This window comes from Callithrix jacchus, chromosome 2 (assembly GCF_049354715.1).
Source record: "Callithrix jacchus isolate 240 chromosome 2, calJac240_pri, whole genome shotgun sequence".
NCBI lineage: Eukaryota > Metazoa > Chordata > Mammalia > Primates > Cebidae > Callithrix > Callithrix jacchus.
In genome coordinates this window covers 40,104,634-40,119,201 of record NC_133503.1, presented here as the reverse complement: position 1 = coordinate 40,119,201, position 14,568 = coordinate 40,104,634, and the positions used below count along the sequence as shown (strand labels likewise).

At 53.9% G+C, this 14,568-nt stretch overlaps 1 protein-coding gene across 21 annotated transcripts in view; it reads left to right on the top strand.

The window, feature by feature from the left end:
• Positions 1 to 1,938: 1,938 nt before the first annotated feature.
• ARAP3 (ArfGAP with RhoGAP domain, ankyrin repeat and PH domain 3) overlaps positions 1,939 to 14,568 on the top strand; it is a 28,441-nt gene continuing 15,811 nt past the window's right edge. For 4 of the 21 annotated variants that reach the window (XM_078361468.1, XM_078361461.1, XM_078361454.1 and 1 more), the window contains exons 1-16: positions 1,939 to 1,984; positions 3,648 to 4,188; positions 4,328 to 4,389; positions 4,494 to 4,605; positions 10,391 to 10,594; positions 10,737 to 10,806; positions 11,027 to 11,183; positions 11,275 to 11,459; positions 11,540 to 11,646; positions 11,899 to 12,098; positions 12,203 to 12,288; positions 12,430 to 12,612; positions 12,786 to 12,921; positions 13,557 to 13,673; positions 14,116 to 14,263; positions 14,382 to 14,484. In XM_078361468.1, the coding sequence (XP_078217594.1) occupies positions 3,665 to 4,188; positions 4,328 to 4,389; positions 4,494 to 4,605; positions 10,391 to 10,594; positions 10,737 to 10,806; positions 11,027 to 11,183; positions 11,275 to 11,459; positions 11,540 to 11,646; positions 11,899 to 12,098; positions 12,203 to 12,288; positions 12,430 to 12,612; positions 12,786 to 12,921; positions 13,557 to 13,673; positions 14,116 to 14,263; positions 14,382 to 14,484 (2,394 nt within the window). In that variant the 5' untranslated portion in view covers positions 1,939 to 1,984; positions 3,648 to 3,664. Of the gene's footprint in view, positions 1,985 to 2,165; positions 2,493 to 3,647; positions 4,189 to 4,327; positions 4,390 to 4,493; positions 4,606 to 10,390; positions 10,595 to 10,736; positions 10,807 to 11,026; positions 11,184 to 11,274; positions 11,460 to 11,539; positions 11,647 to 11,898; positions 12,099 to 12,202; positions 12,289 to 12,429; positions 12,613 to 12,785; positions 12,922 to 13,556; positions 13,674 to 14,115; positions 14,264 to 14,381; positions 14,485 to 14,568 lie in introns of those variants that run through there. The other 17 variants (XM_078361463.1, XM_078361456.1, XM_035287130.3 and 14 more) reach the window with 15 other exon arrangements.

The following is a 14,568-nucleotide window of genomic DNA, read 5'->3' as shown; positions in this document are numbered from 1 at the left end:
CAGGTAGGGGCACTGGTTATTTTCTCTCTCTTTCTTTCCTTCCTTCCTTCCTTCCTTCCTTCCTTCCTTCCTTCCTTCCTTCCTTCCTTCCTTCCCTCCTTCCTTCCTTCCTTCTCTGTTTCTCTCTTTCTTTATTGACAGAGTTTCGCTCTTGTTGCCCAAGCTGCAGTGCAATGGCACAATCTTGGCTCACCGCAACCTTCACCTTCTGGGTTCAAGCAATTCTGCTGCCACAGCCTCCCAAGTAGCTAGGAGTATAGGCCTTTTGGACCATGCCCACTAATTCTGTATTTTTAGTAGAGACAGGGTTTCTCCATGTTGGTAAGGCTGGTCTCAAACTCCCGACCTCAAGTGATCTGACCGCCTCTGCCTCCCAAAGTGCTGGGATTACAGGCGTCAGCAACCACACCTGGCAGTTAATTTCACTCCTTACAATGTAAAGTCTGCTCATAGTGTAAGGTCTGTGAGGAGCATTCTCACTGCCACCACAGCTGCCCATCCAGAAAAAAGGACACGGTGCAGGGGTCCTGTCCAGGGCAGTACATGAGCATGGTAGTTACAGATGTAGACTTGGAGAGTTGGCTATTTTCTAGCTGCAGGGTCTTGAGCAATTTAGCTAATGCTCCCTGTCTCCTTATCTGTAAAATAGAGGTGATAAAATTTCCTATTTACAGGGATATTTGTGAGGATTAATCAAAGTTTGCAAAGTAATGTTTACATAGAGCCTAGGGCATAGTCAGCTCTCAATGATTGGTAGCCCTTATTATGGCCATTGCAATTATTAATTATTTTATTACTATCACTCTCTTTCTCAAAGGTAAGACCAGGGAAATGGGGCCTCCAGGAGGCTGAAGATGACAGTCCCACCACTAGCTGGGGCAACTGGAAGAGGTGGGAACCACTTCCTCCCACTCCCCTCTTCTTCCCCTGAGGCAGGGGTCTTCCCCTTGCTACTGACAGTTCCTGCGTCTGCTGACTCACAGCCAACTTCCTCTCATACAAACAGGAAAACACAGCCGGCCAGCGCCCCCCCTCCAACACACACACACACACACACACACACAAACACACACAGCCAAACACTGGCCCTGCTCGGAGGGGGAAGTGCCTGGGCCCCTGGGAGACAGGCTCCAGGACTGGCGTCAGGGCAAGATGGGGGAAGGAGAGAGGAGCCATTCCTTCTCAGGCCTCCCCACATTCCCCCTGAAATTTTAGGGTGGGAGAGTGGGCTTCTCCCACGAATGAAACGGCTGGTTGCTTGATCACTGCGCTTTCAGGGAACCGCCTGCCCCCAAACAGCAGCCTCAAACCTTGCTTTGGAAGTAGGGATGTTGCGGACCAGACCATCATCTCTTGGAGGAACCTAGGCTGGGCCCTTGGGGATTGGGGTTGGGAGAAGCAGATGGGGACCCCTCTGCTGGGTCTCTGCGCTTGTTGCCCAGGCCAAGTCTCTGGGCAGCTTGGAAGGCTGTGGTTTCCCATGAATTCTGGACGTTCAGCATGCCAGGGTCCAGCCACCGTGCTGGGCGTGGGAGAGGTGTCCTAGGGGCTTAGCGCTCGACCCTTCCTCCTCCCTTTTGGCAGGACTGGAGGGCGTGGGAGCAGCGGAGAGGATGCAAAGCCGTCCCTGGCGCTCTTCCTTTCTCGGCTTCAACCTCCATCCCCATCTCTGTCCAGGTCTCTGCCTCTTTGTCCCTCTCCCTGAGGCTGTCTCGGTCCCAACGTGTTCTGGTCCCTTCTCGGCCTGCGAAAGGGCAGACGGGCAGACCCGGAGATAAGCAGGGCGGTTGGGCAAGGAGCCCAAACCCTTTGAAGGCCTGCGCTTGCACAAGGAGTGGCCGGGGCCCAGCGGAGGGAACCGGCCGGGCGGGGCGGGGCTGGGACCAGCGGGGGAGGGCAGAGAGGAGGCGGGGTCGGCGCGGCGGGACCCGGAGCCTCGGACGCGCGGCGGGCACCCGCGAGCGGACGGCGGCCGCGTAGTGAGGTGAGGACCCCCGCGCCCCCCGGGTCCCTGCTTCCCAGACTCCTCCCCATCACCTTCTCCAGGACCTTCGTGGGCTCCCAGGGCCCCCTCGGCGCCGGCGGCCCTCTCCCCCCCGCCCCCCGCCACGACCCGCCCCTCCCTCCTGCTGCCCGGTCCCTCCTCGCCCCCTCCCTCGTTGCAGCCTGTGAGACCCGCGACTGCCCGCCCCGCCCCCGCCACTCCTGTCCCGCGAGCACCTCGGCTCCCAGTCCCGTGCCCTCGAGCCGGGCCTGAGTCACCGGGAAGCCGGGCCCCGACTCAGGCCCCGAGGCTCAGCACACCGGCCCTGGCTTGGGAATGAGGCCCAGCTGAAGAGTGGCAGAGGGAGGCCAGCACTGATGCTGGGACGGAGGGGGCGTCCTGGTCACCGACAGAGCACAAGAGCAACAGGGAGAGTGCCGTGCAGGCAGAGGCGGACACAGAAACCCAGGCTCAAAGGTGGACAGAGACAGATACAGCTTAAGATCTGGTTAGAATTGGAGACTGAATCAAGGACGGGCTTAATAACAGAGAGCAAAAGAGGGTGGGACAAGGAGAGGGACAAAGATGGATTGGGGGTTGAGTTGGAGTGGGGCAGGGACAGGGACAAGGCAGAGATAAAACTCAGGGGCCACATAATTAGAGATAGGTCTACGAAGTAGATTAGGGTTAGGGTCAGGCTGGCGGAAGGGGACAGAGCATGGAGACTTGAGCCCAAGGGAATGGGCAGGGAAAAGGCAGGCTCAGAAAAAGAAGGCTTGGAGAAAGCAGAGGTCGGGGGATGGCATTTCGCACTGCTGAGTCGCTACAAGGCATGTGCACACACATATGAACAGCATGTGAACATGCTGCCAGTGGATGGAAAGTCTAGAAGCCTCTGGAGTACCCCAGACCTCTGGTCCCTCATCTCTCTGGCCTGGTTCTCCGCCCCCATCCTTATTCTTAAAGTAGTCTCCACCCAGGGCTGGGACCCCACATGTTAGGACCGGTTAGGGCTCTCTGGGTAGCCTGACCAAGGCAGACAGGATGTGGGGGCGGCCAGGGGAGGGACAGGAAGGAAGTCTGAGCAGAGACAATAGGTGGAAGGGGAGGAAGGACTGGGAACAACCAGGATTAGGATGGCAGGCCTGCATACCTCAGCTCTGGAAATAAGAGGGAGTGGGGTCTGCAGCTCCTTCCTCCTACCTAAGTGGCCCCTCTCCCCACCTTAGTCCACAGCTGATCTGGCCGCGTCGTTGGCCCCTTCTCCACACCTCCCTACCTCACTCTGCCCCCGCAGCGTTCTAGCATCTTGTCCCATGCTTACTCAGTTGGATGTGCAGTCAGGCAGAGGCAGAGCTTTGACCCAGACCCAGGGTGGGCAGAAGCTGGGGAGCCAACCATTAGCACTGACTTGCTGTGAACCTGGGGCAAGCCCCTTCCCCTCTGTGGGCCTCAGTTTCCTCCACTTCAAATGAAGCCCCTCCCCTAAGTAGAGAGCCATTTCTGTTGTTCCGGGATGGCTCTGCTTCCAGATTGCAGGCCTTTCAGGATCTTTCTTTGAAGGAAGATTGGAGGCTACTGCTCACTGTCCAGGCCCCAGACTTTGGGGCAGGGAGGGGGAATCTCAGCCTGAGCCCTCCCTTCACCCTGCCCCTCCCCCCAGCAATGGCCTGAGCCCCCATGGCTGCCCCTCAGGACCTGGACATCGCTGTGTGGCTGGCCACGGTGCACCTGGAGCAGTATGCAGACACGTTCCGACAGCATGGCCTGGCTACAGCAAGTGCAGCCCGGGGCCTGGGCCACGAGGAGCTGAAGCAGTTGGGCATCAGCGCCACAGGGCACCGGAAACGCATTCTGCGCCTACTGCAGACAAGCACCGCAGAGGTCTCCCTGGATCCCAAGTCAGATAGTACCATGGAACCATCCCCCGACCCAGCCCCCCAAGCCCAGGCCCCCAAGCCCGTGCCGAAGCCCAGGACAGTGTTTGGTGGACTCAGTGGCCCTGCCACCACTCAGAGACCTGGGCTGAGCCCAGCCCTCTGGGGACCAGGAGTGTCCAGGAGCCCAGAGCCCAGCCCAAGGCCCCCTCCTCTCCCTACTTCCTCCTCTGAGCAATCTTCAGCCCTAAACACTGTGGAGATGATGCCTAATTCCATCTACTTTGGCCTGGACTTAAGAGGCAGGGCACAGGCAGCTCAGGACAAGTGAGTAGGGTTGGCTCTCTGGGGCTGATGCTGGGGGGAGTGGGGAGGAGGGCATGAAGAGGACGGAGCTGGAGAGCTGGGCATGAAGGCTTGTTCTACCTCCTCTCTTCCTAAGTAACCAATAGATCTTTCCCTTCAGGGCCCCAGACAGCTCCCAAACTGCTGCCCCCATCCCTGCCCTCAGGCCCACAACCGGCACAGGTAACTGGGTTATTACGGGTTTCGGGAGAGGGATGGTACCCTCAGGATCTCATACACTCCCAGTGATCTCCTCTTCCCTGTTTGTCCCCCTCTCCTCCTGCCAGTGCACATCATGGATCCTGGTTGCCTGTACTATGGTGTCCAGCCTGCGGGGACTCCAGGCGCCACTGACAGAAGAGAGGGCAGAGGTGTTTGTCAGGAAAGCACTGAACACAGGTGAGTACTAAGTAGGAAAGTGATGGGAGGGAGGAGCAGCTGAGTCGGTGGTGGCCATGATGTATCTACTTATATAATGGAAAATTGGGAGAAGTGCTTTTCTTTTTCTTTTTTTTTTGAGCCGGAGTCTCACTCTATCACACAGCACACTCCCTGAAGTTTTAAGCAGAATTATTCTGTGTGGGAGGTTTTCCAGGTTTAAATAAATGGTCAACTGTGCAAGTGGTCCCCAGAATTCTTTGTGATTTTTTGTTTGTTTGTTTGCGATGGAGTGTGTTGCCCAAGCTGGAGTGCAGTGGCGTGATCTCGGCTCACTGCAACCTCTGCCTCCTGGGTTCAAGTGACTCTCCTGCCTCAGGCTTCCGAGTAACTAGAATTACAGGTGCGTGCCACCACAGCCGGCTAATTTTTTTATTTTTAGTAGAGATGGGGTTTCACCATGTTGGTCATGCTGGTCTCCAACTACTGACCTCAGGTGATCCCTCCGCTTTGGCCTCCCAAAGTGCTGGGATTACAGGCATGAGCTATCGTGCCTGGTCAGAAGTGTTTTTCGTTTGTTCATTCAACAAATATTTATTGAGAAACTATCATATGCCAGATGTAGATGCTCAGCATAGATCAGTGTACACAGAATTTCCTGCCTTGTGGGGAGATAATCCATTAACAATAAACATAATATGTTAAATACTGTAGAATGTTAAAAGTCATTAAGTGCCATGGAAAAAATAAAGCAGAGTAAGAGGGCTGGGGGACTGGCCGGGCGCGGTGGCTCACGTCTGTAATCCCAGCACTTTGGGAGGCCGAGGCAGGCAGATCATGAGGTCAGAAGTTCAAGACCAACCTGACTAACATGGTGAAACCTCAGCTCTACTAAAAATGCAAAAATTAGCCAGGTGTGCTGGTGGATGCCTGTAATCCAAGCTATTCGGGAGGCTGAGGCAGGAGAATTGCTTGAACCCAGGAGGCGGAGGTAGTAGTGACGCGGGGAAAAAAAACAACAAAAAAAGAGCTGGGCACGGTGGCTCACACCTGTAATCCCAGAAATTTGGGAGGCCAAGGCAGGCGGATCACGAGGTCAGGAGTTCAAGACCAGTCTGGCCAACATGGTGAAATCCCAGCTCCACTAAAACTACAAAAAAATTAGCTGGGCACAGTGGCAGGCAGCTGTTATCCCAGCTACTCAGGAGGCTCAGGCAGGAAAGTTGCTCGAATCTGGGAGGTGGAGGTTGCAGTGAGCCAAGATAGTGCCACTGCACTCCTGCCTGGGTAACAAAGCAAGACTCCGTCTCAGAAAAAAAAAAGGCGGGGGAGAGCTAAGGGACAAAATGGATGGACTGCAATTTTTCATTTACAGTTAGCAGAGCATTAAGAAGATGACATTTGATTAAAAACTTGAAGGAGTTAGCCATGAAGATATGTGGGTGAAGAGTGCTCCAGGCAGGGGGAGTGGCTGAAACAGAGGTCTCAAGGCGGGTGGGTGCCCAAGGGGACCCAGGAGCAATGAGAAGGCCAGGGCAGCTTGGCTGGGGCAGATGGGCCAGGGTGGGAAGAATGGCAGGAAATGAAGTCAGAGAGGTTAAAGAGGCCAGATAAGGGCCTGGCGCAGTGGCTCACACCTGTAATCCCAACACTTTGGGAGGCTGAGGTGGGAGGATCACCTGAGGTCATGAGTTCAATTCCAGCCTGGTAAACATGGTGAAACCCCATCTCTACTAAAAATACAAAAAATAGCCAGGAGTGGTGGTGCACACCTGTAGTCCTAGCTACTAGGGGGAAGCTGAGGCAGGATCATTGCTTGAACCTGGGAAGTGGAGGTTGCAATGAGATCATGCCACTGCACTCCAGCCTGGGTAACAGAATGACACCCTGTTTCAAAACCAAAACCAAAGCAAACAAACAAACAAAAAAACTAAAACAAGAGGCCAGATAAGGTAAGAGCTTGTAGGGACTTTGGCTTTTATTCTATGTGAAATGGGAAACCATTGGAGTAGTTTTGACTTTATAAAGGGATTCCCCAGGTTGCTGTGTGGAGAGTGGTCTGTAGGGACAAAAGGAGAAGAAGCAGAGAGACCAGTTGGGAGGTTTTTGCAGTAATGGAGGTGAGAGACCTCAGAGTATAGTGTTAGAAGTGGCTCTATTTTGAAGGCAAACTGTCAATTGGCCTCTCCATTCTTCTGTGAGAAAAAAGAGCAATGAAAAATGACTTTGAGGGCTTCCGTTTGAGCTGGTGCTGACCAGTATGGTAGCCATTAGCCACACGTGACTACTGGGCCTATGAAACGTGGCTAGTCTCCATTGAGATGCACAATAAATGTAAAACACCTGCTGGATTTCAAAGACCATATGAGAAAAAGCAATACTGGATGAATACAACAAATATAAACATAAATTATCTTAGTAATTTTTATGTTGATTACATACTAAAATGTTGATGTTTAGGATATATTGGGTTAAATAAAATATATTATTAAAATTAATTTCACCTGTTTCTTTTAATTTTTTTAAACGTGGATACTAGAAAATGGAAAATTATGTACTTGGTTCACATTGACTTCTGCTGGACAGCACTGTTCTGAGCACCTGAAAGTTTCTGGAGCTGCCTTGGTCTGAGATGGGGAAGACTGTGCTAAGGCAGGTGGGAGGTGAGGATAGATTGGGGGTGCAGTTCTGGACGTGTTGTTTGAGGTGTAAGTTACGCCATCAAGAAGAGGTGAAGAATAGACCACGAGACAGACCAGTCTAGAGTCTGGGGAGAGGTCGGAGCTGGAGACCTACACCTGGGAGTTGTCGGCACTTAGATGGGTGTGTAGAGCTGTGAGTGAGCCCAGATAGAGAAGAGGCCCAAAATCAAAGCCCTCGTGCACTCCCATATCTAGAGGTTTGGGAGAAGAGGAAGAATCTGCAAAACAGACAGAAGAGAAATAGACAGCAAAGTAGAAAGCCAGAGAATGTGATGTCATAGGAGCAAAGTGAAGAAAGTAGGAGAAGGGAGAGGCCAGCAGCTATGTCCTATGAGGCTGAGGGGTCTGCTGCTGTGTATGATAGGACTTAGAATTAACCCTTGGAATTGGAGGTGACTAGGGATCTCGACAGGTGTAGTCTCAAAGTAATGGGGCAAAAGCCCAATCAGAGTGGGTTTTAAGAGAGAAAAGAAATGTATAGAGCGTGTCTTTCGAGGAATTTTTCTGTAAAGAAGAGCAGAGAGTTGGAACAATTGTTGCTAGTGGAAGTAGAGCCAAGAAAAGAGTGTTTTATTGGGTGCATTGTAGGTGAATAGGAGTGATCTGGGAGGGAGGGACAGTTAGTTATGTAGGGGAGAGGACAGTTGGGGGTGTCTAGAGTGATTGTATAGGTGAGAGAAATAGAGAGAAATAGGATTAAGTGCACAGAGGAGGATCTGGCTTTAGACAGGGGTGTTTATTATAGTCACAGGAGGAAGACAGAAGATGTGTGTGAAATTGGGTAAACATAGCACTGGGAGTCTGCGGGGTTCTCATCTGATTACTTCAATTTCTCAGTGAAGTAGGAAACACCGAAGTTGGAGTAGCAATTCTCAACCTTACCTGTATCATAGGCTGGGGAACTTTTAAAACCACAAGTGCCTGGGCTCTACTCCCAGAGATTCACATTTAAGTGTCTGGTGTGGAGCCCATGTACTGATATTTTTTACTGTTTCCCAAGTGATTTTGTGCTGTTAGGGTTGAGAACCTCTGGAAAGTGATAGAGAATAATAGAGGAATCTACTCAGGGTAGTTAAGGGAGGCGTCTCTGAGAAGACAACATAAGCAAAGACCTGAAAGATGAGAAAAAGCAGCCCAGGGAAGCATGGAAGGAGGCAAGTTCCAGGTAGAGGAAAGAGCGTGTGCAAAGGCCCTAAAACAGGAAGGAGAATGTGGCTGTAAGCAAGGGCCAGGGCAACACAGGATGAGGTCAGGGGAGTGGCCATGGGCCTCACTGTACAAGTTCTGCAGCCCACTGGAATTTGGGTCTAACCTAAGTGCAAATGGGATGCTACTGAAGGGCTTCCTGCAGGGGAGTAAAATGGTCTCATCTGCATTTTTTTTTTTTTTTCTTAGACGGAGTCTCCCTCTGTCATCGGGCTGGAGTGCAGTGGTGCGATCTCAGCTCAATGTAACTTCTGCCTCCCAGGTTCAAGTGATTCTCCTGCCTCAGCCTCCTCAGTAGCTGGGATTACAGGCACATGCCACCACACTTGGCTAATTTTTGTATTTTTAGTGGAGACGGGGTTTCACCATATTGGGCCAGGATGGTCTCGATCTCCTGAGCTCATGATCAGCCCACCTTGGCCTCCCAAAGTGTCGGGATTACAGGCGTGAGTCACTGCACCCAGCCTCCTCTCCATTTTTTTTTTTTTTTGAGACAGAGTCTTGCTCTGTCACCAGGCGCCAGGCTGGAGTGCAGTGGCACGATCTCGGCTCACTTCAACCTCCGCCTCCTGGGTTCAAGCAATTCTCCTGCCTGAGCCTCCCGCATAGCTGGGACTACAGGTGTGTGCCACCACGCCCAGCTAATTTTTGTATTTTTTTAGTAGAGATGGCGGGGGTGCGGTTCACCATGTTGGCCAGGATGGTCTTGATCTCTTGACCTCATGGTCCTCCCGCCTTGGCCCCCAAGGTGCTGGGATTACAGGTGTGAGTTACTGTGCCAGGCCACTTCATCTCCATTTTTAAAAGAGCACTCTGGTGGCTGTGGGAGAATGATTGCGGGAGGGAGGGCAAGAGTGAAAGCAGGTGGCCAGTTAGGCAATTTGCATCACCCCAGTTGATGGGAACTTGATCCAGGGAGCAGCCAAGAACTTTTTGGAGAAAGAGCTGAGACATATTGATTAGCCATGGGCAACCATGACAGGGAGCCATTTACACAGCCCTTCCCAAACTTTTCCATCCAAGTCATACTACTGTCACGGAAATGGGCTGAAATTTTCCCAAGAAAAATTCCAAGTATTCTCAGGGAAGCAGCTCCATGGTAATCTTTTGGGTTCTGAACCTCCCTATTCTCCTGTTTGAAAAGCAGATTCAGGCTGGGCACAGTAGCTCACAGCTGTAACCCCAGCAATTTGGAACACTGAGGCAGGAGGATCACTTGAGCCCAGGAGTTTGAGACCAGCCTGGGCAACATAGCGAGACTTCATATCTACTAAAGATAAAAATTTTTAAATTAGTCAGGTATGGTGGCCTGTATATGCCTGTAGTCCCAGCTGCTTAGGGTGGGAGGATCCCTTGAGCCCAGAAGTTCAAGGCTGCAGTAAGCCATGATTGCACCACTGCACTCAGCCTGGGCAGCAGAGAGAGAGAGAAAAACCCTGTCTCAAAAGAGACCAGGCGCAGTGGCTCACGCCTGTAATCTCAGCACTTAAGGAGGCCTAGACAGGCGGATCACCTGAGGTCGGGAGTTCAAGACTAGCCTGACAACTTGGAGAAACCCCATCTCTACTAAAAATACAAAATTAGACAGGTGTGGTGGTGCATGCCTGTAGTCCCAGCTACTAGGGAGGCTGAGGCAGGAGAATCACCTGAACCTGGGAGTCAGAGGTTTCGGTCAGCCAAGATTGCACCACTGCACTCCAGTCTGGGCAACAGAGCAAAACTACATCTCACAAAAAAAAAAAAAAAAAAGAAAAGAAAAAAGAAAGAAAAAGAAAAGCAGACCCAGTACCTGCCAGACATTCTATTATTAGGTGATATGAGTAGGGTGGAGAAATTACAAAGAGGATATCCAGGGTACTTGTCTAATGTGTGTCCCTCCCCGTCTTGGCCCCCACAAGGCTCAGCAGGCAGGATCTGGAGGCACGGGAGGATGCTGGCTATGCCAGTCTTGAGCTACCTGGAGACTCCACCCTCTCACCGCCCACCCTGGACACAGAGGAGACCAGTGATGACCTCATTTCACCCTATGCCAGCTTCTCCTTCACAGCAGACCGCCCCATGCCCCTGCTCAGTGGCTGGCTAGACAAGCTCTCCCCTCAGGGGTGGGCGCTGGGAGGGGAAGGGAGGGAGAAGTGAGAGGCTGGGAGGTAGTTTTGGGGGACGGGCTCCAAGTGCCTCCAGACCCTATGATCGCTGTAACCCTGTGCAACCCCAAATACTGATCTTGCCTCCTTCCTTTCTCAGAAACTATGTCTTCCAGAGACGCTTTGTGCAGTTCAACGGGAGGAATCTGACGTACTTTGGCAGTGACAAGGTGTGGGGGCTGGGAGATGTGACATGGAGTTGAGGGAGAGGGAGGGCTGAGAGGGGCTCAGAATTGGAAGGAGGGAAGCCCATTGTGGGGAGGTGGTGACTGCATGACTGATGTCAGCATTTAAAGTAGCTGGCTTAGCAGCTGTACCCACTGCTTGTGGATTGAATGCTAATCTCATAAAAGCTGGTGCAGGACCCAGGGGTTGACACACATGGCTCAGTTCCTGTCCTCATGGATTATTGAGCTCTCTCTCCAGGACCCCTTCCCTAAGGGTGTGATCCCACTGACTGCCATTGAGATGACCCGCAGCAGCAAGGACAACAAGTTCCAGGTCATCACCAGCCAGAGGGTGTTCGTGTTCCGCACAGAGAGCGAGGGTGACAGCCACAGCCCCCTGGGTCAGGGTGGGTGGGCGGGAGGGAGGCTGTGTGAGCAACAGCCACTGACCTGCCTCTCCATCCCCACCAGCTCAGCGGGACACGTGGTGCTCCACGCTGCAGTCCTGCCTGAAGGAACAGCGCCTCCTGGGCCACCCCCGGCCCCCACAGCCACCTCGACCCCTCCGCACCGGCATGCTGGAGCTTCGTGGACACAAGGCCAAGGTGTTTGCTGCCTTGAGCCCTGGAGAGCTGGCATTGTACAAGAGTGAGCAGGTGAGGAGAGTCAGGCCAGGGCTGAGGGGCCTGAACTCGTCCCTTCTGGGACTTCACGATACCCACCCTGACCCCACCAGGCCTTCTCTCTGGGCATCGGGATCTGCTTCATCGAACTGCAGGGCTGCAGCGTTCGGGAGACCAAGAGTAAAAGCTTTGACCTGCTCACACCCCATCGCTGCTTCAGGTGGGGCCTGGACCAGTGGGAGGCAAGGCTGGGGGACGTTTGGGGGAGGACTTTTAGGGGTGCAGAGGACTGGAGGCCTCCTCAGTAAGATGTCAGTGAGTGTGCAGGGATGGCAGTCCAGTGAACTGGGTCAAGATGTCAGAAAGGTCTGGGTTGCCCCAGGTGTGGCCTGTGGTGGCTCCTGCAGGAAGGGCCAGGGGATGGGACATGGAAGCAAGGTCCAAGCCCACGAACTGGCTGTCTACCCCTCAGCTTCACAGCCGAGTCTGGGGTTGCTCGGCAGAGCTGGGCGGCCGCTCTGCAGGAAGCAGTAACTGAGACACTGTCTGACTACGAGGTGGCTGAGAAGATCTGGTCTAATCGGGCGAACCGGCACTGTGCGGACTGTGGGGCCTCTCGACCAGACTGGGCTGCTGTCAATTTGGGGGTGGTCATCTGCAAGCAGTGTGCAGGTGAGGACTGGCGTCAAGGACCTGTGGGGAACAGGAGGGGCTGGGACTGGAGGGCTCAGGGCACCCATGCCTTATGCCCCTCACACCCTCACACACCCTCACAGGTCAGCACCGGGCCCTGGGTTCCGGGATCTCCAAGGTACAGAGCCTGAAGTTGGACACGAGTGTCTGGAGTAATGAGATAGTGCAGGTGAGGGGTGGAATAGGGGGATGGTGGGAGGGGTGGAAGGGAGCATCCAGAGGCAGGCTTGGGCCAGCCTGGGGACAGAAATGGAACATCTGAGGACTCTTGAGTTCCTGTCAGCTGCCTTTGCCCCTTGTCGTCCCACAGTTGTTCATTGTCCTGGGAAATAATCGTGCCAACCGCTTCTGGGCAGGGAGCCTACCCCCAGGTGAGGGACTGCATCCAGATGCGACCCCTGGCCCCCGGGGAGAGTTCATCTCCCGAAAGTACCGGCTGGGTCTCTTCCGGAAGCCCCACCCTCAGTACCCGGATCATAGCCAGCTTCTCCAGGTAGGAGGGACAGAGCAGGGCTGATCTGGGGTGGGGGTGGGGGGTCAGGTAATACTCTCTGAGTTGGAATGCCTAGATTTCGGTGGTGGGGGCTATTTTTGGTGGTCATACAACTGTCCCCGGCGCTCTCAGGTTGGCTTTTGGGGCTGACAGAGGCCTTTCCCTCCCTGCAGGCACTGTGCGCAGCTGTGGCAGGACCCAACCTGCTGAAGAACATGACCCAGCTCCTCTGTGTTTCGGCCTTCGAGGGCGAGGAGCCCTGGTCCCCCCCAGCCCTCGATGGCAGCTGCCCTAGCCTCTTGCCCTCAGGTCATCCCCCCAAGTGCTTCCTCTCTCCCCTCTCCCAGGAATTCTCTGATCCGACCTGTGATTCAGTTCTTTTAGGGGGCCTCAATTAGCCGATCAGAGTGGCCCAGCCTGGGCAGTTTCCTAAACCCTCAGATCTGCCAGGGCCTATTTCCTGTTGTCATGCGATAGCTGATGATGGTCACGGCTGGGAAGGGTCTGCGTCTCCCAGGTGCTAGTGCTGGTCCACCCCTGACAGACTGACCCATAGGTCAGGACTGATCTCCCTGGAGACAGTCTGATCTCAAAAAGTGATCAACTTAGTGACACTCATCTCCATTGGTCAGGCCAGCCGGGCTGAGACCCTTACAGGATGGCACATGCCCTGACGTGCCCACCCAGAGCTAACAGTCTGGTTGGTGGCTGGTGGGGAGAGGCATGGGCAGAGGCTGGGCCAGAGGCCTCCCCATCTCATTACCTCCTGCCTCTCTCCTTTGCAGTCTGGGTAGTGAGGGATCCAGCTCCTTTGAGCTCTACTTGGCTGTGCTTCTGGTGGAGTCAGGTCCCACCGTCTTCCTCCATTTCATCCCTTCCCCCAGAGGGGTTTAGGTGATCCCGCTGCACTTGGTTCAGTTGACTACTTCCCCTTCCCCTTGCAGACCCCTCTCCTGGTGTGTACAATGAGGTGGTGGTGCCTGCCACTTACAGCGGCTTCCTGTACTGCAGTCCCATCAGCAACAAAGCTGGACCCTCACCCCCTCGCAGGGGCCGGGATGGTGAGGGGGAGCTAAGGGATGAGAAGATACAGGGAAAGAAAGTGGATGGGTTTGAGTTTACTGTAGAGGGACAAGGAGGAGAGGGCTGGATTGGAAAGCGGAGCCATGCCTAGGAGTGGGATGAGGCCCTGGGGGTGAGAGAGGGACCATGCCAGGTGGCAGCATTGAGTGATAGTTCAGAGCATCTGTTCTGAAGTCAGGTTGTCGAGGTCAAATCCTAGCTCTGCTACTTCCTATGTGTCTTGGGCAAGCTACTGAAACTGAGTCTCAGTTTCCCCATCTGCAAAACAGGACTAAGTTTAACATCTCATAGGGTTATTGTGAAGATGACTGGGATCATACATAGGCAGAGGGCTTGGCACAGAATAAATATGGTAAATGGAAACTATGAAGGGGTGGGCCCAGAGGTCTGCTGCCCCCTAACTGTCTTCCTCCGCCTCAGCTCCCCCCCGCCTATGGTGTGTGCTGGGAGCAGCTCTGGAAATGTTTGCATCAGAAAACAGCCCTGAACCCCTCAGCTTTATACAGCCCCAGGATGTTGTATGTCTGGGTGTGAGCCCCCCACCCACTGACCCAGGTGACCTTGACAGGTAACAGCCCCACCCCCACCCCGTACTCACCGAGCTTCCCTTTTTCTCTTCCCAACCTCCAGCCTGACAGCCTCCTTCATTGGCCCCATTCGCCTCCCTGACCTCATCTTCTCTCCAGGTTCCCCTTTTCCTTTGAACTCATCCTCACTGCGGGGAGGATCCAGCATTTTGGCACAGATGGAGCTGACAGTCTGGAGGCCTGGACTAGTGCTGTGGGCAAGGTGAGACAGGAGAGCCCCCTCTGCAGCAGCTCATGACTTCCTTGTCCCCAGATGCTCTCATCTTCTCCTCTCTTATTCCTATAG